The sequence below is a fragment of the Fundulus heteroclitus genome, chromosome 20, assembly GCF_011125445.2.
Source record: "Fundulus heteroclitus isolate FHET01 chromosome 20, MU-UCD_Fhet_4.1, whole genome shotgun sequence".
NCBI classification, from domain to species: Eukaryota; Metazoa; Chordata; class Actinopteri; order Cyprinodontiformes; family Fundulidae; genus Fundulus; species Fundulus heteroclitus.
This window is the reverse complement of record NC_046380.1, coordinates 2,825,937-2,850,267: the sequence shown is the minus strand read 5'-3', so window position 1 is coordinate 2,850,267 and position 24,331 is coordinate 2,825,937. Positions and strand designations below refer to the sequence as shown.

Here is a 24,331-nt window from a genome sequence, read left to right as displayed (position 1 = left end):
CGTACTTACACATTTTAACAGATTTCTGAGTGCATTGTACCACATAAATCAGTCAGTAAACAGAACGGTGATCATAGATAAGGCGCATCATCAATTATTGAGAAAAGTTAAGGATTTTTATAATAGTCCGAGAAATACAGTATGTTAAATTCTCAAATACAGTAAATTTGATTCCCCAATAGAACAGTTACACTGTGGCCATAAAACATACAGTTGTTATCTAGTATTTTGGCCCTAAGATCACTGTTAGTACCGTTTGCAATATATTGCTATCATGGAAACTACAGCAATATTCAGGTTAGATTATACTAACGTGAGCGGGCGCTGTACGTATCGGCCAACAGTGCGTGTGATGACATCACGTTAGGGCGAACCCTCCCAGAGCCCATAGAAATTAACTTCTACGTCCAAAATTTAAAAAAAAATAATAGGACTCAGTGCTATAACCCCTGGTTATTTAGAGCACAAGTTCTACTTTCAAATGAAACCAAAATCAGTTTTATCTGACTTGTGATTGAGATATTTACCTGATGTTGCTTTGGAAATATTTTAAATAAATCTTATCATGTATCCCCTATGCTGCAATGAAAAATATAGATATCATTGGTAAGAAGGCAGAAATCTCAGTTCTGTGCTTGTCTCTGCAGAAGTTCATCCTGATGAGCAACCCTACCAAGCTCTACACGATCATCCAGGCCGACCTGGCAGCAGCCAATGGCATCATCCACATCATCGACCGGCCAATCACAAGCGGCGCTCCTGGCAGGCCGTCTCGGGACGAACGGGTCGGTTTGACTTGCTCTTCACCCTCCGTTCAGCAGCGTTGGCTCACTGTCAAAAGGTTTTTGGACTGTTTTCTGTAATTTTTGTTTCTGTGTGTCAAAGTTTGCCGACCTGACGATCGGGGAGATTCTGAGAAAAGATGGAAGATTTAACCGCTTCCTGTCTCTGGTTGATGTGAGTATGAACAAGTTTAAAGTGGAATAAGTACAACTGATGTCCAATCACAGCTCAGCAGCCTCATCGAATAAGGTCGAAGGAAAACAGAAATGAAGCAGGTGACTATTTAAGACAAAGCTGAAATAGTTAGCAAAGCTGGAAGGAAAATGTAAAGGAGAATAGTCTGCTATGATGTCTTTTAGTTTAGACACAACGTTGATGAATACTAAACTAAACCCGCCTCCCTTCCTTTGATTGAATCGAATTGATTGAAATCCCTAATTGTCAACTTTGTCATTAACATTTACCGTGAAAATTTGTTTTAGCAGCTCCACATGGCAGCAAGGCAGTTAAATACAGCAACATATAGAATAAACTAAAATATGCCATATAAAAAGATGCCTGATCATCTGTCTCTGGGTGGGATGGGCAGGGGTGGGTTTTTAGTTTTCACAGCTCGGTGGAAAAAGGTGTTTCTCAGTCGTGAAGTTCTCGATTAGAGAAAGCGGGACCGCCTTCCCCAGGTACCGGGTATTGGTTCAAATCCATAACCAGAACGTCTATTTATACAGAGAAACATGATTTCCTGCTGCTAAGCAGGATATTTTCAGTCTTTTGTCTTCAGACTCCCAGAAAAAAAAAAAATATCTGATATTATTATTGACGATCATCTATGGACTAAAAACTGAGAAGATCTTTTATCATTTTAATCTGACATTCGAACGCCTGTATGATGAAGCTGAGCTAACCTGATTTATCCTGTTTATTTATAGCGTAACAGCAGTTTCTCTGCCAAACAAAGTTAAATATTAGCTGCTGCTGGTTTTACGGCAGAGGAGAGTTTTCACCCTCTGGAGCCGTTTGTTAATTTCCACAGAACTGTGGTTCTCCTCCTCCTCTCCGGGGACCAGGACCCCTCACTGTGTTCGTCCCCACCAACGACGCGGTGGACCGGGCCCGAGACGGCAGCATCCTGTACATGCTGAACGATGTAAGGACGCTGGGGGGGGGGGGGGGCTTTCATCTGACTTCAGGCTCCGGCTGCAGCTCCTCTGCTTCTCTTACAGGCCAAAGGGAAACTCCAGGAGCTGCTCAGACACCACGTCTTCTCCCACGCTGTGGTAAGACCCGCCGGTCCTTGTTTCACCTTTTATTATAGGAGAAGCTGAAATGTGGCCCTTTTTAATTCTTACAGTATTTCCTGATTATATTTTGGCAGCAAAAACCTCTAAAATATCAGTAACTTTTCTAATTTAGATGTTTAAATGTTATTCTACAACCTTGGCTTGTAGTGATAACTCCTCCGGCTTTCTGTCCAAAGGGTCTGACTGTTGTTCATGTATTCATAACGTTAGCGACAGAGAGACGTTGGTGCGTGGAGAACAAGAAGAAACGCCATTAAATCTGGTGAAATAATCTAAAAATAAATCGTTAAACTGCTTTTGTTCTGGAGGCCAATGTAGACTGAGGCCAGAGCCTGAACTGAATTAAAAACGCTCCTTAGATGAACCCAAAGAGCCGTCCTGCTGCTTCCTGTTTCACATCATTTTAGACAAAAACACACAAACCCACACCGCTGTCAGGATGAGGAAGCAGGTTTCACCGGTTCCTGTTCCGCTGAAGATCGATTAAAAGCATCTGATTTCTCCTCAGAGGGAACATTCCCCGTGTGAAAGCTTCACTAACGTCTCTCCGTCCTGCTGGACGTCCTCGTCTGGACCGAGTCCTGATTGGTGGCGACCCGTTCTTGTCCTCTTAGCGCTCAGAGTCCATCCCAGTCCGTTGACGTCTGGACTGACCGCAGCTTCTCAGTGGGGATCAGAACAGGGATTGTCCTTCACACAGGTCCAACATCTGCTGGTCCTGATCTTCGCCATGCTGGATTATCAGATAGCTGTTCTTGGATTCCTGGAAGATCCCTTCCATGATGATGATTGTACTTCCTGCAGGACTCCAGTCTCTGCTCGCTGGTTTCTTTGGCTTCATTGTGGTCTTCAGCGCAGACTAAGCTCTGCACCGGTGGCAATATGACTCTGCAGGGGATAATATGGTTATAGCAGAACCCAGGAGATGTTCTTGATGATCCAGAAAACTGATTCTGAGCTGAACTGAGATGCAAAGTGATGATTTCAGCGGTTTGTCTTAGAAAGTCACCGTTGCTCGTGATGAAGTCATACTAGCTTCTTGGTATCGCAACTGTCGTGGCCCAGCTTTGACATCACAAAAAGAAACGGCCGCAGATGCACCATGGATAATTCAACTCAATTCAATTCAATTTTATTTATATAGCGCCAATTCATGAAACATGTCATCTCAAGGCACTTTACAAAATCAAGTTCAATCATATTATACAGATTGGGTCAGATTATACAGATTGGTCAAAAATGTCCTATATAAGGAAACCAGTTGATTGCATCAAAGTCCCGACAAGCAGCATTCACTCCTGGGGAAGCGTAGAGCCACAGGAAGAGTCATCTGCATTGTACATGGCTTTGCTGCAATCCCTCATACTGAGCAAGCATGAAGCGACAGTGGGAAGAAAAACCACCCATTAACGGGAAAAAAAAAACCTCCGGCAGAACCGGGCTCAGTATGAACGGTCATCTGCCTCGACCGACTGGGGGTTACAGAAGACAGAACAGAGACACAACAAGAGAAACAAAAAAGCACAGAAGCACACATTGATCTAGTAATCTGTTCTACATTAGATGGTAATAGCGGGTGAGCCGTCTTCTCTGGATGATGTCACAGTTAACAGAACGCCAGACCAGGTGTACCTACTATGAAGAAAAAGAGAGAGAGCAAAAAGTTAAAAGCTGAAATGACGACAGTCATTTCAATGTAATACAATGCAAAACTGGAGAACAGTAGAAATCAGTAGAGTGAGAAAATTAGACCCTGATGTCCTCCAGCAGCCTAGGCCTATCACAGCACAACTATAGAGATAGCTCAGGGTATGAGCCACTCTAACTATAAGCTTTGTCAAAAAGGAAAGTTTTAAGATTAGTCTTAAAAGTAGACGGGGTGTCTGCCTCACAGACCAAAACTGGGAGTTGGTTCCACAGGAGAGGAGCCTGATAGCTAAAGGATCTGCCTCCCATTCTACTTTTAGAGACTCTAGGAACTAGACGACTCTAAGTAATTTATGCAGGAAAAAAGAAATAAATTTTCCAGGTAAAGTCCTTTAGTTTGTGGTTTATTTCTCCTTTGCAAGCAAGTAAACAGAAATTGACATTTTCCTCCCTGCTTCTCTTGTTCTGATAAAAAAAAACATACACTCACCCAGATGCATGCTGGTCCTACCACAGCCTCTTTATAAACTTAATCTACCCAAATTGCTCATAACTAACCAGAAACAAAGAAACCTTATAACCAGAAAACATAATCTCAAAACAAATATCAAACAATAAAGTAAAATAAATAACCTTAACTAGATTATCCACAAGAAAAGAATAATTGGCTCCTGCAGCAACATTTAATTAAAGGTCTGCAAAGCTTGAAGCTGTAACAGGAATCCAAACAGTAACTGACCTTTCAAGGCTTATTGAATAAGGAAACTGTGGAGTGATCCAGCACTTTTATTGAGAAACAGCACAGAGATCACATAGATGGAAAGTAATTGCACCCCACGGTCCAGCCGCCGCCCGTCTGCCCTGTTTCTGTGCGGCCTTTCTCGCGTCTCTAATAATACCTGACAGCAGCTCTGTAGTGAGACCAAACCAAAATCAATCTGTCCTAGGCAATCTTTATCTGCACAGTAAATACGGCAGCATTGGCCTTAGCAATCAGCGGACCGTGGAGCAGCCGCTCTCCTGTCTCCAGAGCTCACATGTGTGTAGTAGCCTCAGGTCACAGTGACTATAATGCTCCAATAACAGCAGTTCAGGTTTACAGTTGCTGCCTCCATCTTGGAAACAGGCCTCACTAGCTGATACACTGAGCTATATTATTCACTGGAGTGCTAATCACCGTCTGTTTGAACGAGTCGCTTTGAAGCCACCAGCCGCCATATTGGTACTCCCTATTTCCCCTCAGTACTAGGGAATATGTGCGCTACAGCATCGAATAACGAGGATTTTCTCATGTTCAGGGGGGGCTTAAAACTTCTAAAATGTCAAATGCCATATAGTTTTATATTATGTTCTAAAACTATCAAGTACTGAGAAAGTTATGTGCTGAAATATTTTGCATTTTATTCATTTAAATATATATGTTTAACATTTATAAATATATAAATAACAATATACAAAAACATATATTTACATATGTGTATACATATATATACATATATACATATACACATACTTGTATATACAAATATGTATATTTAATATGAATAACATGTAAAATACTCAGCACCTAATTTCCTAGTAGTTGATAGTGTTAGTACATCCACTGACTGTAGAATTACCTGTGAAACGTTTTCACACAGCCAGAAAACTGCTTGTTGTTGCAACCAAATCCTGTGGGATTCTGTGAGAGTAGGGAGTAGTAAGATGGCGGCCAGTGACTTCAGTTTTTCGGCAAAATCAGCAATCCAGTGTATGATATAGCTCAGTGAGCTGATATCATTTGTGCAGCAGTGCTGACCCCTACTGGCGAATTACTGCTGCTTAGTGAAAAATGACTGGATGAATAACAGGATAGCATCCTCATTTAGCCTTTGCTCTAAGCCCAGAAACATAAAGAACATAGAAAACCCCAAACCAGATAGCTTAGCATAAACTATAGCGTTTATGCTAAGCTATCTGTGTGCCGCTCTGACCCAAGAAGACAAGAACTTCTGCACTTTAGTACCATCCCCTAAGCTCTGAAGAAACTTTAACTGTTTAGTTTCTCTAAGAAGCTCTGATCGGTAGTATTTCTTTCGTAACTGCAGTTAACAGTCGATGAGTTGGCCAACCTTCCTCTCATCCGGACCATGGCGGATCAGGCGCTCACCATCTCGGTTTCTGACGACGTAAGTAGCCCGACTCGCTTATTAAAGCCTGCAGGAGCGTTCGTCCCACAGCTTCTGCTCGTCACCAGGGGGCCATCCTGCTGGGGGAGAAACGGGTCCGGCTGGCCAGCGCCAACATCATGGCGTCCAACGGCGTCGTCCACCTGATCGACGGGCTGCTGTTCCCGCCCTCCATCCTGCCCATCCTGCCTCACCGCTGCGACGTCACCCAGAGCAAAATCACTGTGGTGAGAAGACGAGGGTCCCAGCAATAAAACTGAATAAACACTTTCTGCAGATTCAAATCCTGCTAATTTTAAATAAATGTTTTAGTTTTATTCATTACTTTCCAGTTCCATCTGTGTGGTTCATGTTTCCAACTTAAACTCAGCGTGCATGTCGGCGTTTTTGTGACAGTAACTAGTATTTCACTGTTACTGTCAAAGGGACGCACGATACATCGGCCCGTCATACGTTTAACAGACTGGTACCGGTCCGATAAGTAGAACTTGGCCAATATTAAAAAACATTGTTAATTTTGTGCGTCTGGAGGGGGACGGCCATGTGGGATTTGTTAGGTCATGTGACCCTGATAGTGACGCAGCGCAGGATTTACAGGTGTTTAACTGAAGCAAGGCAGCAATTTCAGCAGTGGGGTCTTGTTTTTTTACCTCGTTGAAATAGTATATATATATATATATATATATATATATATATATATGTATGTATATTCTATCTGTAACTAAAGTCCGTAACAGAAATATTAGTATTGGATGTTGATACCAAACATAATTTGTTTTGTTTTTAGGGTCCGTGTGTTCACTGCAGTTACCTCTATGAGACCCAGTGTCCTGAGGGCAGCGTTGAAATGGTAAATTATGACTGAACTATAAATAGAATACCGTATTTTATTTCCAAACTTTATCCTGCTTCCTTTCTGCACCCAGTGGATCTGCAGTAAATTTATAGTGAATCCTTGATAATGAGCCAGGATTCTGATCATTTCTGCCTGGACCAGAAAAAAATGTGTTTGATTCCTGAAGATGTTTTTTTTTTTGTGACACACAGCGTTCAGAAACATTGATTTAAAAAATCTGATTAATCAGTTGTTGTTTTTTCTCAGGACACTCACCAGATCGGATGTGAGTACGCAAACCTTCCTTTCGGACAAACTTACAACAAAGGCTGCGCCAAATACTGCAACGCCACCAAGCAGGTGAGAGCAGGAACTGCAGCTCCGCCTCATTTTTCCAGTCTGTTGTTGCACGTTGGTTCAAATAAATACTGATGCTTGCAGAATGCACACAGTCAGAAATCTCTTCAGTGCAATCCAGACATTTCATCTTATTTTGATTATTTTTTTCTTTTAGAAATCAGCCATTTTGTTGTTATTAGTAGCAGCAGAACAGGTTAAAAACATGAAGTCTTGATCTGCAGAGAGACGTGTCTTTATCGAGAATCTTCATTGCCACCATGTGTTACCATGGTGACATATATGACGACTCAGACACCGGCTCCGGATGCTCACACAGACACAAGAATACGTGATATGTCCACACGCTGTTGTTTTTATTGCTTATTAGTTATTAGTGACTCAGCGGAGATGAAGAATTAAATAACATGAAGTTAGCAGCCTCCTGCGTCTCTATATCTGACGGCAGTTTCATGAAAGATCTTCAAGGCTTGTGTTGCTGACAACTTAAAACGTTCCGATCGCTGCTTTGTTCCCTAAAGTGGTTCCTAATGGAGAAGCTGATTCTCTGGATTAAAGCCGTTTGTTCCTTATACGTCATCCTGTGTCATAATCTCCATTCCTCCCATTTTATCCCAAAAACAGTTTCTCTCATTCTGAGGTGATAGGTCATACTTTCCACCTCTCTAATCTCTGCCCAACACATTATTCGTATTATTACATTATTTTTCACATGTTATCAGCTGTGTTTGTTTTTCCATGACAATCGTTCAAACTTCCAAGCTACATAATTCTCTGTTCTCAGGGTATTACGTATCCCAAGATGTCCACGAGTCTGCCACCAGCTGTATGGGGAGCCTGTTGCTTTACTCTTAGATTTAGGTCTGATAAAATGCGAGTACATTTTTTCCACCCAAACTCCGGCCATGTTTTTGAATCTGTGGTTGTGCATTGTGTTTTACACATAGTGTGACAATCCTCCAGAGCAATATTAGTATTCAGGTCCTGCTTCCATAGCTCATTAAAGGTAGTGTGGCGACTGTCAACCACCTTTTTAATTGCTTGTGGGTGCAGGGAATCCTGGTTCTAACGCGCTTACAGAATGATGTCCAGACCGGTAGATAAGTTGTGGGTGTTCCCATTTATTGAAGGCAATTTGTAAAGGAATAAACAATCCAACAAACAATATAATCCAAGTGAGATGGACGGGTAATTATGGATTGACAGAACTTAACCAATGGCCATAGGCTATTCTGTGCTAAAGAAAAGCGGTAAAAACCCTATGAGCTTCCGTCACCCAAACTCTTTCTGACCTCTCACCTATATAGCTTTCCCTCCACACAGCCACCAGTGGTAGAGCAAAATATAAGTCAGTGTGTCAACCTAAACAAAACACCACCATCCAAACCAAATAAACCAGAAACAAACCATACCCAAACACCAACAACTATAAATGGCTCCTACTGATCGTGTTGGCGATTTTTCTTTCCAGAAGTTTCCCCAAGTCGCTTTTTTAATAACTGCGCATGTTGCAGGCCGTCTTACTTGTTCTTATGCTCTTCAGAAGGATCACGTGAAATAAAATCTACCAAATCCACTTTGGTCTTATTTCTTTCTACCGAGGCCTTCCTCTTCTCACAAACATGAATGCGGTTCGCTTCTTAAGACTCTCAGCCATGTTCAAAGTCAACGTTGAGAGCAGTGGAGCTACAATGAACGGCTAACCGCTAAGCTAACCGCTAAGCTAACCAGATAAACACTAGAAGGTCCATGCACAGCCAGCAAGCAGAAACTAACAAGGAATGAGCACGCACACTGGCGTTACGTGATGTCATGTGGGACGACCAATAGATAAAGTGATTCTCCTAGAACTTAAGGGGCAGAGGGGGGGTGAGTATATAACGTCTATGGGTGAGAGCAGGAACAAAACTCTGACCAATCTCTGCCGTTTAGACTGAATGGCAGGGATTTATTATAGTTTTTACGGTCCTGCAGGTCCCACAAAGGTCCAATTTTTAACCTCCTTTTTGTGAATACATAACGTATTGACTACTTTCAGCATGGAAGGACTTTTTATCCACTCTAACAAAAAGGGTTTCTGAACAGGATTACCAGCTATAGCTTTAATGTACAGAAGCAGTTTATAAATCTCTCAGGTTTCTCTTAAGTACTGGCACCTTCTTAGATTTGGCTCCGCTGTAAGTCTCCATCATTATAGCAACCACACCAGTCATGGATGCCACAGGTTATATTTCCTTTATAAAACAACCCTTTTACTGTAAGCCCCTGAAGTGGTCCCTTTTTTCTAGCCCTAACCTCGTCTATAAGTCCTGAAAGGTCATCATGTTCCCATACCTCATTAGTTTGGCCCTTTGCTGAAGCTGTGATCATGTCAGCTTGGCCTAAATCTGTCGTTGTACGCTAACCAACGTTACAGTTTTACTTCTCTTTCCAATTTATATTATTTAATCAAATCAAGTCATATATTCAAAGTGTGTCGGGTCAGTGGGTCAATTGAGTCTGGCAACGACATCATTAATTTGGTGTCGCCAGGCAGGGACTGGATTAGGGTATTTTCTATTGTCCTCTTAATATCTTTCCACTTTACGCTATAATCCTCGTCATCCATCGATTGATGATAACTGTCTTTTAAGTTTAATTAGTCTTTTCCCAGTGGTGGTGTACATAATCTTTTTGGTAAAAATAAATCTAGACGATCTGGAAGAAATATAACAGTCTAGGCAAGATGTTTAGGTCTAATGATAACAGAACTGACCATCTTTCTGTGTTTCTCCTAATCTAGAGATGTTTGTTCATATTTTGCTTTATAGGGAGGAGCTGGGCTGTTAAAGTCACACTGAGATATTAAATAGTCTTGGTTTGCCATTTTGATATGTTCTCTTTATTTGTGGGGATGGAGTATGATTGAAGGTCAAGATCTGGGTTTTATTTACGTTTATTTTATATTCCCAGCGTTCTCTGAACTTATTTATTAGTTTCCGTTTATACAGTATAAGTAGTCTTGACTTTAAATAGATTAAAACCTGTTGCTCACACGTTTTGCTTCCAGTAAAAGAACCTCAGACCCTGGTTCTGACTTGGGAACGTCAGAATGTGGAGAATCAGAGATATTTCAGAGTTTTCAGCAGCAGCATCCAGTCAGCATTAAATGTTTACCGGCTTGTGACGACCGTGTTGTGTTGGACAGGTGGCTGAATGCTGCAAAGGTTTCTACGGTCCGGACTGTAAGCCGTGCATCGGAGGGTTCCAGCATCCCTGCTACGACAAGGGAACGGTGAGGAACGTCCAGAGAACGTCACTGCATTCCTTATTTGGCTAATTTGGCTCCTAACGATGCGTTTCCACCCCGGTCCTCAGTGTATGGACGGATTCCACGGTAACGGGTCGTGCAGCTGTCATCCGGGGTTCAAAGGACTGGCCTGTCACATCTGCTCAGACCCGTCCAAACACGGAGACAACTGCGACGAAGGTTACCGTCTGCTTCTCATCACGGCCACGAAGAGGATTTAAACCATTTATGTTGCTGTTTAAGCGTTAATTGTATTTGAAGTTGACGTAGGGCTTGACGATTATTTTAATAACGATATATATCGATTGATAGACGTATATTGATGTTAGAAAAAAGGGTCAATAAAAGTTCAATAGAATAACAGTTTTCCTTCCTTTTGTATTATAGCCATGTAGGTTAATATTACAGTCATTACATCCTCCCAGCCAATCACAACGCAGACCCAGGAACCAAGCCACGCCCCCTTAAAAGAGTTCAGAGAGCACATGTTCTTTTTTCTTTTTTAAAAACTTTCAGCTTTGGTAAAAGTTGGTTGAGTGAAGCAACAGCATAAAATGGCTAGGGTTGCACTTAAAATACATGTTTTGAATTTGTTGCTAATAATCGATATCGACCAATCTGATTTCTATTTTATCAATATGTTATTTTCTATATCGTCCAGCCCTAAGCTGACGTTCATTGAGCCACTCTGACGGCCGCTAACTGAGTTTTTCCTCTGGCTGATCTGCACCGATCTGCTGCCGTGTCCTCAGAGTGCCGCTGCGTTCACGGCGTGTGTGATAACCGGCCCGGCAGCGGCGGACTCTGCCGCAGAGGGTCGTGTCTGGAGGGATTCTCCGGGGATTATTGTGACAAGAAGGCCACGCCCTGCAACGTAGATGGCCTCCTGGCCCACTGCCACATCCACGCCTACTGTACGCACACCGGACTGGATTACAAGTAAGATGTCCAACAACTACAATGACGGCTTAATAATAAAATGTATTCAGCCAGACAAGCAGGAAGTATATTTAAGAAGGTTTATTAAAAGACAGGTTGTGGGTTGGAACCGGGATTACAGCCAGGCAGTATGACGGCCAGGATAAGACAGAGTTTGTGGCCAATAACAGTCCTTGGTCAAAAACCGGGTAATCAGAAGTGCAGAGCAGTCCAGAGCAGAATCTGTGCTCAGAGTCAGTAAAACAGATCCAGGTTAGGTACACAAGTGATCAAGATAAACAGACAGGGGTCAGGCAAGCTCAGATAGTCCAGGAACAGGCTACGGTCAGGCAACACAGATTAGCAGTCAGAGCAAGGCAGAAAAAACAGGTATACAGGGCTCAGGCTGGCTCAGAATCTCCAGAAGCAAATCGGGTCAGTATCAACAGGTCAATCTGAAAAAGTAACGCTGGATAAGACTGACCAATAGGCTCGTAATGATCTGGCAAATTGGAGCAGACTAAGACGGGTATAAATAGTGGCATGAACAGGTGAACGGAGCCGAGTACTAATTACGGTTAACAAGTGGAACTGATCAGAGGAAGGGTGGTGGATGAGAGGGTAAACCACTGATCTCTATTTATTCACTGGATTGCTGGTAGGCCCGGAAAAGTGAAGTCATTGGCCTCCATCTTGCTACTCCCTACTCTCACAGAGCCCCATAGCATTTGGTTGCAATAACAAAGCAGTTTTCTGGCTGTGGGAAAACGTGTCACAGGTAAATTTACAGTCTGGATGTACACACATATATATGTGTGTACATCTTTATATGTGTGTGTGTGTGTGTGTATATACATAACATGCAAAATATTTCAGCACATGACTTTCTCAGTAGTTGATAGTGTTAGTACATAACATAAAGGTATACGACATTTGACATTTTAAAAGTCTTAAGCCCCCCTTGATCATGAGATCATCGCTGTTTGATGCTTTTAGGGAATGCACATATTCCGTAGTTACTGGAGGAAAATAGGGAGTACCAATATGGCGGCTGGTGGCTTCACAGTGACGTGTATTACCAACGGAGAATCAGCAATCCAGTGAATAAATAGAGATCAGTGGGGTAAACAGATCTGACTGGTTATGGACTGGTAGCAGGTGTTGTGCAATTATACACTGTTTAAAGTTATTTAATGTTTATTAAACAACCCTCTGTTAAGTATTGTCTGGTGATAATCAGCTGTTAAGCTGATATCAAGACAATGTTGAAAGGGATGCGAGCACTAGCGATCTTTTAACAGCAAACTCTGCACACACATAGAATAACGGAGTGACAAATTCTTTTCAGCGAGCGAGTTCCTCTCCCTGGGCTGCCACCTTACCGTGGTGGAGGGGTTTAAGTGTCCCAATGATCCTAGGAGCTATGCTGTCAGGGGCTTTAAGCCCCTAGTAGGGTCACCCAAGGCAGACAGGTCCTAGGTGAGGGACCATACAAAGCGCAGCCCAAAAAACCCCTTATGATGAGTACAATTATTGGACGTCGTGTTCCCTCGCCCGGACGCGGGTCACCGGGGCCCCACTCTGGAGCCAGGCCTGGAGGTGGGGCACGTTGGCGAGCATCTGGTGGCCGGGCTTTTGCCCATGGAGCCCGGCCGGGCTCAGCCCGAAGAGGCGACATGGGTCCCCTTCCGATGGGCTCACCACCTGTCGGAGGGGCCAAAGGGGTCGGGTGCATTGTGCAACGGGTAGCAGTAGAGGGCGGGGACCTTGGCGATCCGATCCTCGGCTGCAGAAGCTGGCTCTTGGGACGTGGAATGTCACCTCTCTGGTGGGGAAGGAGCCTGAGCTCGTGCGCGAGGTCGAGAGGTTCCGACTAGAGATAGTCGGACTCACCTCGACGCACCGCTCTGGCTCTGGAACCAGTCTCCTTGAGAGGGGCTGGACATTCTTCCACTCTGGAGTTGCCCATGGTGAGAGGCGCCGAGCTGGGGTGGGCATACTTGTTGCCCCTCATCTCGGTGCCTGCACGTTGGGGTTTTCCCCGGTGAATGAGAGGGTGGCCTCCCTCCGCATTCGTGTGGGGGGACGGGTTCAGACTGTTGTTTGCGCTTATGCGCCGAACAGCAGTTCAGATTACCCACCCTTTTTGGAGTCCTTGGATGGGGTACTGGAGAGTGCCCCTCCTGGGGACTCCCTCGTTCTGCTGGGGGACTTCAACGCTCACGTGGGCAATGACAGTGGGACCTGGGGGGGGCGTGGTTGGGAGGAATGGCCCACCTGATCTGAACTCGAGTGGTGTTTTGTTGTTGGACTTCTGTGCTCGTCATGGATTGTCCATCACAAACACCATGTTCAAGCATAAGAGTGTCCATATGTGCTCTTGGCACCAGGACACCCTAGGTCGCAGTTCAATGATCGACTTTGTTGTCGTTTCATCTAATCTGCGGCCGCATGTCTTGGACACTCGGGTGAAGAGAGGGGCGGAGCTCTCCACCGACCACTACCTGGTGGTGAGTTGGCTCCGATGGCGGGGGAGGAAGCCGGTCCGACCGGGCAGGCCCAAACGTACTGTGAGGGTTTGCTGGGAACGTCTGGCGGAGTCCCCTGTGAGGCGGAGCTTTAACTCCCACCTCCGGGAGTACTTTAAACACGTCCCGAGGGAGGCGGGGGACATTGAGTCTGAATGGACCATGTTCCGCGCCTCTATTGTTGAGGCGGCTAGTCGGAGCTGTGGCCGCAAGGTTGTCGGTGCATGTCGCGGCGGCAACCCTCGAACCCGCTGTTGGACACCAGCGGTGAGGGAAGCCGTCAAGCTGAAGAAGGAGTCCTACCGGGCTTTTTTGGCATGTGGGACTCCGAAAGCAGCTGATGTCTACCGGCGGTCGAAGCAGCAGGCGGCTCGGCTGGTCGCTGAGGCAAAAACTCGGGCGTGGGAAGAGTTCAGAGAGGCCATGGAGAAAGACTTCCGTACGGCTTCGAAGTGATTCTGGTCCACTATCCGGCGTCTCAGAAGGGGGAAGCACTGCAGTGCAGTACCAACACTGTTTACAGCGGGGGTGGTGTGCTGCTGACCTCGACTCGGGACGTCGTGTTTCGGTTTTATTTTAGTCATAATGAGTGGGCTGGATAACGTAAACATTAATGTCCCATCAATGTATGAAACCCTTGTGGAGATAACCTTTGTTATAACCATAAAAACACACTTGAATGATATTAGCAATACGATGAAACGGAAGGTTATCGTGAGCTACCTCCGTTAGCACTTTGTTCAAAGACACCGTGTGCAAACAGTTTACAAACATTTCCCAAATTAACCATTTAAACTTTTCCCTTCATGTGAGTCGGTCCACTTTGGTCATCCAAGGAAGGCAGTAAAAGGGGAACGATGCTCGTTCAGCAGCAGCTAATGGCTTAACAGCAGTAACATGTGGTTGGAATCGGAGGCCCGATGCCCTGCAGACAGCCCCGACCGGTTGCAGTCCCGATTTAAGCAGGTTCTCATCAGCATGCGGAAACAGGCATGGTTGTCGGCTTTCCAGCTCCGTCTGGGGTTTGCTTCCTGTAACGGCTGAGGAGAAATAAAACAAAGCTGTTTTTGGCAGGCAGGATCCTTCCCTCCTGCTCCTGACGCTGAGGTTAAGACAGCAGACTTAACTCTGATTTTCCCAGTTATCCCCAGGCGAAGAGGGATCTCTCCCAGGTGCTGGTTCCTGTTCCTTTGGGCCCGTGAGCCCTCGTGGTTCAGGGGAAGGAGAGCGGGTGGCTGGCTACCCCCTCCTCTCCTCGGGAGCCCAGGAGAGCAGTGGTCATCTGAGGGTCTGGTGAGGAGTGTGAGAGAGCTGCAGAGAGCGAGTTCTGAGGTGCTCTCACCTTTTATCTGTGGGGAGTGGTCCACAGCAGGCATCTTGCTGAGAGAGGGGCTGTCCTAGGCAGAATTCTCCTTTGTGGCAGTGAGGAAGTTCTTTGCTTAAAATGCATTTTGATTCCCATCGTACATGTTAAAATTTTAACACAATTTAGCCATGGTGTGATGGCACTACACAGGGGAGTGACAAATAAACTGATAGGGCAATGGCTGATAACTGACTGGTGAACTGAGCAGATGAACTGAGTAACTAAAGCAAAGTGCAAAAACAGAACCAAAACAAAACCCAAACTGACAGAATCTAAACAGAAATGTAAATCGTGACAATAAAACTGTTTAGTGCTTAAATTATGCAAACTAAAAGCCACGAGAGAAGCAGGGAGCTACATCTTCCTGGGTTTCTGTTGAGCATCAAAACTCAGCGAGACACATTTAATCCTCACATATTCCCAGGATTTATCTTTATTCACCTGATTTATGACCAGTCTGGTTTATAAACTCTGTTTGTAGAGTGAAAAAAACTGCTGTAATGTTGAAGGGCACCAGATTGGCTTTGTTAAGCATCTAGCAAGAGAAATCAAGCAGCTCGAGCATTTCTAGCAGCAGCTCCATGCAGAGCTTATAAACTCAGCTGAAAAGGAAACAGCTGCATGCATAGACCTACATCCAGATCAACCAGCCGGAAGACGAGAGACATCCCATGAAGCTCCCGTTCTGCTCTGTATGTTAACGCCGAGTAGTTTTGAAATGGAAAGGTGGAAAGGCTCCTGGAAAGGCTCCTGGAAAGGTGCGGAAACGTCTTCAGAAAAACTGATCCGAGGTCCGATTGCCTCCAGTTTCAGCCCGTCTGCTGGTGCCACGACCCGGACAGCTGGGAATTTTCCCCAAGCGTTTTGAAATGAGGTAAATCAGAGCCATAGTCGAGGTTTTACACATGCGGCTTAGCCCGGTACCGAGTCTGTGGTTTGTGGAATGGAAACGGGAAGTTACCCAAACATCGCTCTCGGTTAGCCCTTCAGACGATTGGCTGTGTGACTCCCTGGAGGGTTTTTCTCTCTAACTGCAGATAATCTGCTGTGTGTCCTGTGTAAGGAGTTTCCTGAGCAGAACCCTCTTCTCTGTGGATCAGAGATAAACTGGGGTCTCCGACAGAAACCTGAATATAGCAGCTAACGAGTAACTCCCACTCAGCAGAGATTGTCCTCAACAACCTGAAGCTTGTCTGACGTGCAGAAATGATCGTCTGAGCGTATTCCCAGTCAGGATTTAGGCTGCTCACCTGTTCCTCACCAGCTCCGTAGAATAACCTGCATTAAGGTGTTTCTCCTCACTTCATCAGGTGTTTGTGCCGGGACGGATATGAAGGCGACGGCCACTCCTGTTCTCCCATCAACCTCTGCCTGAAGAGCAACCGCGGCGGCTGTGACGCCAACGTAAGGCCGACCTTTTACTGCTAGACTGTCTCCAGACATCCTCCAGCGAGGATCTCAGTGAAACCATAAGGAGTTACTACCAACCAATGGTTTCCACTCTCAGTCTGTGTTAATTTGCTTTATGCTGCATCCTGAGCACGTCGGTAACTCTGGGTCTGCAGGCGGAGTGCGTCTACCTGGGTCCAGGTAACGTGTCGTGTGTGTGCGCCGAGGGATGGACCGGTGACGGGAAAGTCTGCGTGGAGATGAACAACTGTCAGCTGGAAGGCCGAGGAGGCTGCAGCCCCAACGCCGACTGCAACCACATCGGACCGGGACAGGTTCTGGTTTCTGGTTCTGCTCAAACAGCTGAAATGACGGTTTAACAGATTTAAAATGCAGATCTGAGCATTTAGCTGAACTCCTGGCATCTTTGGTCAAATTTAATTCATTCCATTAATTATATTTACTATTTTCTATTTACTGTTAACATGCCTTTCAAAATAAGCCGATTTGTTTCTTATTACTATAAACCTCCTGACCTTCTCCATTGCTCTGTTTCCTGCCTTATTACTGTCCATAAAGTCCATCAGTGCCAAAAAAACGTCCCATTTATTGGTGCCACAACATAAAATGTTAAAGATTTATACTCAATAATATTTCTTTTAATTATATGTATAAAGTGCAATCTCCAGCATAACATGAATGAATGCAGTGAGACCTTTAGTATTCATGTATTACCAAACATTAAAGCCTGAGTAATAATAATCCCACATATGATTTATGGTAATTTACTGGAAATAAACAGAAAAAGGTCAGATTTCATCCCTCAATGCATTTTAACTGTAATAACAGAGATATTAACTTACAGTTTACCCCCATCTGTTAACTGCATGTTTCTCTCACTTAAATTCAGATCAGATTATTTTGATTGAAACATTCAGATGTTTAAAACAGGAAATGTCTCACATGTTTAATGCTCAAATTTACCACAATCATCGTGTATGAGCCGTAACATCCAGCTTTACCTACAGAAAAGCTTAAAATATTCTATTTCTGCTTCTCACTGTCATTCTCCTGTACGTCGCTGTAGCTCTAAAGTCATCCTGATCATTTTAAGGAAACTTCTGGTCTCTGCAGAGCGAGTGCGTCTGTAAATCTGGCTACATGGGAGACGGGAAGGTGTGCGACCTCATCAACCCCTGCCAGAAAAACAATGGAGGCTGCCATGAACTGGTACACACACACACACGGCTAACCTGGTCAGGAAGGCACTGGAGGAGCTGCAGGAGTTTCCCCCATGTATTGCTTTTGTTCCACATGTGACAAAAATCACAGTTTTCTCAGAGTGTCGGGACTAAGGAGTTGTTTACAGATCGGAAAACATTCAGGATTGGCTGAAACCTCCTGATACCTTGTTGGAAAATTTATTATGACGTAAACTGAAATGTTTGGGTTAAAATATTAAAAAAAGACTCCTGTTGGCCCACCTGAGCGGGCAAACAAGGAGCCCAGCAGTTTGCTTATTGTCGGGGAGTTGAAGATGCCGTCATAGACCTGCTTCAACAAACCCACCGTCATCTGGAAAGTTAGGCAGCACTCTGAGGATCTTTCTTTTGTATTTTTCCAGAATATTTAACCCAGTCAGCCATATTTACTTTGTCAGAACCTCCACAGGAGCGTCACAGGGGACTGTACTCTCACCACCAATGTTCCTCCTAATTTTTCACGTGTCTGAACATTCACTCCACCTCTGTGAGCAACATCACTCACTGAAGCTACATTACGCCTGTCCAAAACCTGAGATTATAACAAGCTACATGGCTTACTAAAAGAATCAAGTTACAGCAATCATTTCTGTTAGATCACTTAGTTTAGATAAAACTGATTTAACCCGATTACATGAAAACTCAAGACAAAACTCTTGGATTTTTTTAGGAGATGTATAATATGTTTTATTTCAGAGTAGGAGTTTCTGCTAAGGAAGAGCTGAGAGACATGGACATCTTTCAGAGTTCCAATTTTATTGCCATTAAATTATTTACATTTTCTGCAGTGAGATTTAGCTCAAACATGAGGTTCTGTGTGCAGCCTCGCCTCAGTCAGTCTGCCCCACGGCAGCTGTGGCTACAATGTAGCTCACCACCATCAGGGTGTGAATGAGTGAATGTCCAAAGTACCAGACAGACTCCTGTCATCTGCAGAAACATCAGAGACGGACAGGAAGCTGAGTCCAGGGAGCTGGTGGAGCGCTTTGTGGTACGACGTGGAAATAATCATCTCATTCTGAATGAAGATAAAACGAAGGGGATGGTTGTAGATATTAGAAGAAACAAAACAGTAGCAACACTATTACTATCCTGGGAGAAGAAGTGGAGGTGGTGGAGGAGTAGAAATACCTCTGTGTTCATCTAGATAACAAACTGGACTAGAGATGCACCTGTGGCGGCGTCTACAAGAAGATACTGAGCAGACTGGACTTCCTGAGGAAGCTTAGGTCCTTCAGGGTTTGCAGCAAGATGCAGATCTTCTGTATGTCTGATATGGAGAGAGAGATCTCTGCTGCCAGCATCTGTTGGGGTCGTCTGAGTCAAAGAAGCTCAACGACCTAATATAGCCGGCCGGTTCTGTTATGTAGACCTTTCTAGACCTTCTGGAGATGAGTGTGCAAATAAGGAGTCTTCATAAAATGCAGAACATTGCAGTCAACCCTGAGCCTCCTCCTCATCACTGTTGCACAACAACAGAGTCTTCAGTCAGATGCTCCATCAGAACCGCTGTAAGACCGAGGAGATCCCTCCGGTCTGCAGCCGTCAGCGTCTTCAGCAACTCCCTAAAGACACGCGCATTAAATTAGTCACAAGGTCTAATTTACCTTTGGGATTAATGAAGTATTTTACAATTAAATTGAGTTGTAGACAAACGTGGATGAGAATACTGTAAAGTTTTTTGGGGGTGGAGACGGTCTGAGAAAGAAGCAGCTTTAGATCTGCAGCCGTCTGCATATTTAGGAATTGCTTCCATAATTTCTCACTCGTTTCCTGCTTCAGCAGATTACGGTCTCAGTATGTTGTTGTCTGTCAGGCCGTGTGTAAGCTGAAGGATGACGGCGTTCACACCTGCACCTGTGCGGACGGCTACGCTGGCGACGGGAACCTGTGCTACGGGTCGTTAATGGATGTAAGTGTCCGGCCATTGCTGACTTCCTTCACAGCAGCAATATACCAGAAAAACAGTATCAGATACGTGGACAGAATAAATTAACGGCAAAAACCCCAAATATAATTATTTTTATGAGGTTTTTATCCTTTCAGCCAGCTTCAATATTTTACAACAAATTCCCCTTTTCATGCCTGTGCTGCATATTTCATATTCGTCCTGCTGACATTTTCACCACAGGCCAGGAGACGGTGCAGTCATTAAAGGTCTTACAATCCCTGCTGTATTTTTTTATAACTGTAAACAGCTAAACAGATGCAGGTGAGACAAAGTTCAGGTCCAGGCGTCTACAGACTGAGTAAACACGGTCCCAGATCGGCACCAGGCCACTCAGTACACCCGCAGTGAGCCGGGTCAGGTTTCCTGTTCTGTTTGTCTGTATCGGCATAAAACGGCGTGTTTTAGTTTCAGGCTCATGTTCAGGTTTATTAACTGAGTCTGTCCCGAACCTTAATAACTGTTTCTGGGTCTTTACAGGAGCTGGACTTGGACAACAGGCACTCCAACTTCTACTACCTGATTCAGGTGGGCAACATTCAGATTGTCTTCAATGTGTTGGTGGTCCGGGTTCTGCTGCAGCTTCTCATCAGCCGTTAATTCTCCTGTCTGGTTTGGAAATGGACCCGTTTGGTTTCTAATTAACGAAGCTTACATCTAACTCGTTGTGCTGAAGTCTGGAGAAAACCTGGTAGCAACACGTCTGGGGTCAGAGGTCAAAGAGTAGCTGTAAATGTTTTCTGGAATCTAGAATAATGGATTCTGTAGTTCTGCCCGATCCAAACAGTACCAAGCTCGCTCAGTTGTAAATTCTTCACATAAAGGAAAATCTCTTCGTTTTTATCTGTAGCTTCAGATATCTGTTTTTATATAACTACCAGGATTATATGAGGATTAATCTTTAATGTTTTACAAAACTAAACAAAAAAATAAGTTATAACAGCTTTTAAAAAAGACACAAATCTGAATCTCTGAAACGCCCAGAGATGCTTTTTGTTTTAATTACACACACTTCACGGTCTCTTTGTTGGGTAAACCTTGTTAGTACTGGGTAGGATCCCATATTTGGGTGACTCTGGAGGCTTTTGCCCCCTGGGCGCCTCCCTTTGGGGGGTTTCCGGGCTCGTCCCTCTGGGAGGAGACCCAGGGTAAGACTCAGAACTTGCTGGAGGGACTAAACCTCCTGCCTGGCCTGGGAACACCTCGGGATGCCCCAGAATGAGGGAGAGAGATGTCTGGGATTCACACCTGGACCTGCTGACCCAGCGTCCTGACCTCAGATAAGCAGGAGACGACGGAGGTGGAGGATTATCCTGCTGGAGATAGGTCCACTATGATCATAAGAGATTTGAGAGCCTAATTTTGACAAATGGACAGGTTTTCATGTTTTTTCCGACTCTTATGGGTTTTTGTGTGTAACTATTCAACTTAATTGTACGGCTGCCGTCCGTCTTGGCCTGGACCTACTTGAATAGAAGGTTTTTATTCTCAATTGGATCTTCCTTGGTAGAATAAAGGTTTAAATAAATAAAATAAAGAGACGATGTGATCAACAACAATAAAGTATCACGCCTCCAGGTTAACCTTTACATCCACATACCTGAAGCTCTGTGGATGAGCAGTTTATGAGGTACTCTGACCCGACTGTCTGGGACCAACAACCCTGCTCCGTCCAAGCCTTTCTCCTCCATCCTGAGGCTCTCTTTAAACTGCAGCGAGTCGTCTTCAGCATATCCAGATGCCCAAATTATTTGCTGATTGTGTTGAAGAGGTGTACCCAATAAAGTGGCTGAAAACTGTTTAAAAAATGGTTGCTGTGTCACACGGATGCTTATTTATGACTGGTTGGAACCAACGGCAGCGTCATTCTAAGTAGCCATAAATTAAGAGCCTATGACCAAATGAATGCGTGTAGTCGGCCCCGCGTGAATATTAAGGCTGGGGTTTTTATGTCTGATTAAGAACTCTGAGCTTTACCGTTACTGAAAGCTCGGTTCCATGTGTTTCTGGGCCAGCAGCGGTCTGAGCGGATCTGACAACATCATGGTTCTGAGAGAAAAGACACGGGCATAACTTTAAAGTCAACATTCATACCTACGTTTTGATGTATAAATTATTAATGTGCAGTCAGCGGTTTAGGAAAATTAGGAATTTGTTTGCAGACTTTTAGGATTTATTGAACAAAGAGGCCCAGCCAGGTGAGGTCATGTGACCAGTTTAGGCGGGAAAAACCTGCATCTGAGCCCAAAAAGCAACATTTTTCAACAGCGTTTTATATTTAAACTGTAAAAGATATTAACAACACGACTCATGCTGTAATAAGCAAAAGCCTTGTGACCAGTCTAAACTTTGGATGTGGAAGTAGAGTAGTTTAAAAAAATAAATAACTGAGATCAGGAAGTTTGAAGAATCTCCTCACTTATTTCAACAGGATTTAAAAACTGAGAAAAACCAAACCATTTAAAAAAACATCAGTACCAAAATACCTATGTGACTCTAGTATGAGCTCTTCCACCTCCTGAGTGATACTGGTGACAGTTTTCTTTCCATTTCAAATTGACATGTTAAAACAAAGTAAACAAATAAAAGTGTCTAATTGTACAGAGCTTTTTATGGAAATAAAAATGAGGAACTTTGAATTAAAGACAGACCTTTTATGCTTTATTTTAGAAGTCCAGAGACTCTTTGGAGGATCTGAGCGGGAACGTCACCGTCTTGGCTCCTTCCCGAGAAGCTATGTGGAACATGAGCAAAGATGAGAAGTCGTTCTGGACCAGCCGGCACCGCCTGCCTCACTGGCTGAGGTCAGGAATACGAATCCTCATCATTCTGACGGCTGTTTTTTAATACATTCACTGTTCTAGATCTTTACTCTCACACTGGTTCATGGGAGTTTGCTTCTCTGGTCTAGATTAGTTTTGTGGATCTGGATTTGGCCTACCACCGTGTCCCCTGAGGTTATATTGTGCGTCGCAAAAAGGGAACCAAAACTACAGTATTTTTATGACTGTAAGTCGCCGTGGAATATAAATCGCACCAGTTTCACCCAATCCAAGACTAAAACTGACATTTAATCTGGTAAAACAACTTATTAAATTGCACAACTGCATCCACAACCGGCTGAATAACATGGAAAATAACTGCGAGGATGAATGGAGTAAATTAGCAGCCCCAGCCAGCTGGTTTCATTCAGCGCATTTTAGCGTAACGACCTATTTCGATGAAAGTTGTTACAATTACGCCTAAATTAGAACGTGACCGTAACGGTGCTACATGCTAAGCTAACTGTACGACACGGATGTTTCACAGCGACATAAAGCTGACATACAACAGTGAAGTTGTAAACTGTACAATCACAGCACAACCAACAGAGCTGTAAGCTAGCGCTAGCTGTTGTTAGCTCTACAGGCAGCCCAGTAACAGGTTCTGTCTCGATCTGGGTCCTTACAGCTGAACAGGAACGTGCAAGGGGGGGGGGGGGGGGGCTTGAGCACCTGCCCCTTTGCCCCTTGATGCCCAAAGTGCCCTTTTGTCAGTGTGTGTGTGCATGTCCATGTCCAAAATAATAATAATTTAGATCTATAACATGATCCACATAACGTGCCTCACTCTGCCCTTCTTCTCCTCTCGCAGCTCCGCGGCTGCTGCCGCTGTCCGACTGCCTGCCCCTTTAAATCGGCAGCACACGTGACTGTGCTCTGTGCTTTTTTTTTAAACTCCACTTTCATTGGTTGTACTGCCTTAAATCCCGCCTTCCCTCTTTCTGATTTCTAGTGCGTGTGTACGGGCCTGTTTGCTTGGAGCGCAAGATTTAAATTTCGATTCATACTGGGACACTGCCGTTACCACAATTAAGGAGCTAATAGTGGATCTGAGGAGGACAAAAACACCTGTGACCCCTGTTTCCATCCATAGGGTCCCTGTTGACACTGTGGAGGAGTATAAGTACCTGGGAGTGTACTTTAACAATAAGCTGGACTGGACTAGAAACACTGAGGCGGTCTACAAAAAGGGCCAAAGCCGACTCTTTTTCCTGAGGAGGCTGAGGTCCTTTAACATCTGTGGGGCGATGCTGAGGATGTTTTATGAGTCTGTTGTTGCCAGCACGATCTTCTTTGCTGTCACATGCTGGGGCAGCGGGCTGTGGGTTGCTGACAACAACAGACTAAACAAAGTGATCAGGAGGGCCGGTGATGTTGTGGGGGAGGAGCTGGACACTCTGACGTCCGTGGCAGAGAGGAGGATGCTGTCCAGGCTCCAGTCCATCTTAGACAATGTCTCTCACCCTCTCCATGACACACTGACCCAGCAGTGGAGCTCCTTCAGCAGAAGGCTCCTCTCACCCAGATGCACCACAGAGCGCCACAGGAAATCATTCCTGCCTGTGGCCATCAATCTTTACAACGCCTCCCTCAGTTATTCTGACACCCCCCCTCTGTAACTGACATTTATTCATTCTTTGCACTTTATATATATATATATATATATATATATATATATATATATATATATATATATATATATATATATTACACATCCA

At 44.4% G+C, this 24,331-nt stretch overlaps 2 protein-coding genes across 2 annotated transcripts in view; both read left to right on the top strand.

Moving 5' to 3' along the window:
- The window catches only part of LOC118567219 (nuclear factor 7, brain-like), a gene marked incomplete in the record, with an annotated part of 854,268 nt that overhangs the window by 598,765 nt on the left and 231,172 nt on the right, over positions 1-24,331 (top strand).
- stab1 (stabilin 1) overlaps positions 1-24,331 on the top strand; it is a 100,921-nt gene that overhangs the window by 19,850 nt on the left and 56,740 nt on the right. Inside the window, exons 13-29 of the mRNA XM_036151762.1 lie at positions 648-785; positions 886-957; positions 1,817-1,930; positions 2,007-2,060; positions 5,819-5,899; positions 5,968-6,126; positions 6,687-6,749; positions 7,002-7,094; positions 10,279-10,365; positions 10,449-10,560; positions 11,133-11,319; positions 16,503-16,596; positions 16,758-16,916; positions 17,716-17,811; positions 19,660-19,755; positions 20,272-20,319; positions 22,462-22,595. Coding sequence (XP_036007655.1) covers positions 648-785; positions 886-957; positions 1,817-1,930; positions 2,007-2,060; positions 5,819-5,899; positions 5,968-6,126; positions 6,687-6,749; positions 7,002-7,094; positions 10,279-10,365; positions 10,449-10,560; positions 11,133-11,319; positions 16,503-16,596; positions 16,758-16,916; positions 17,716-17,811; positions 19,660-19,755; positions 20,272-20,319; positions 22,462-22,595 — 1,787 coding nt within the window. The remainder of the gene's footprint in view (positions 1-647; positions 786-885; positions 958-1,816; positions 1,931-2,006; positions 2,061-5,818; positions 5,900-5,967; positions 6,127-6,686; positions 6,750-7,001; positions 7,095-10,278; positions 10,366-10,448; positions 10,561-11,132; positions 11,320-16,502; positions 16,597-16,757; positions 16,917-17,715; positions 17,812-19,659; positions 19,756-20,271; positions 20,320-22,461; positions 22,596-24,331) is intronic.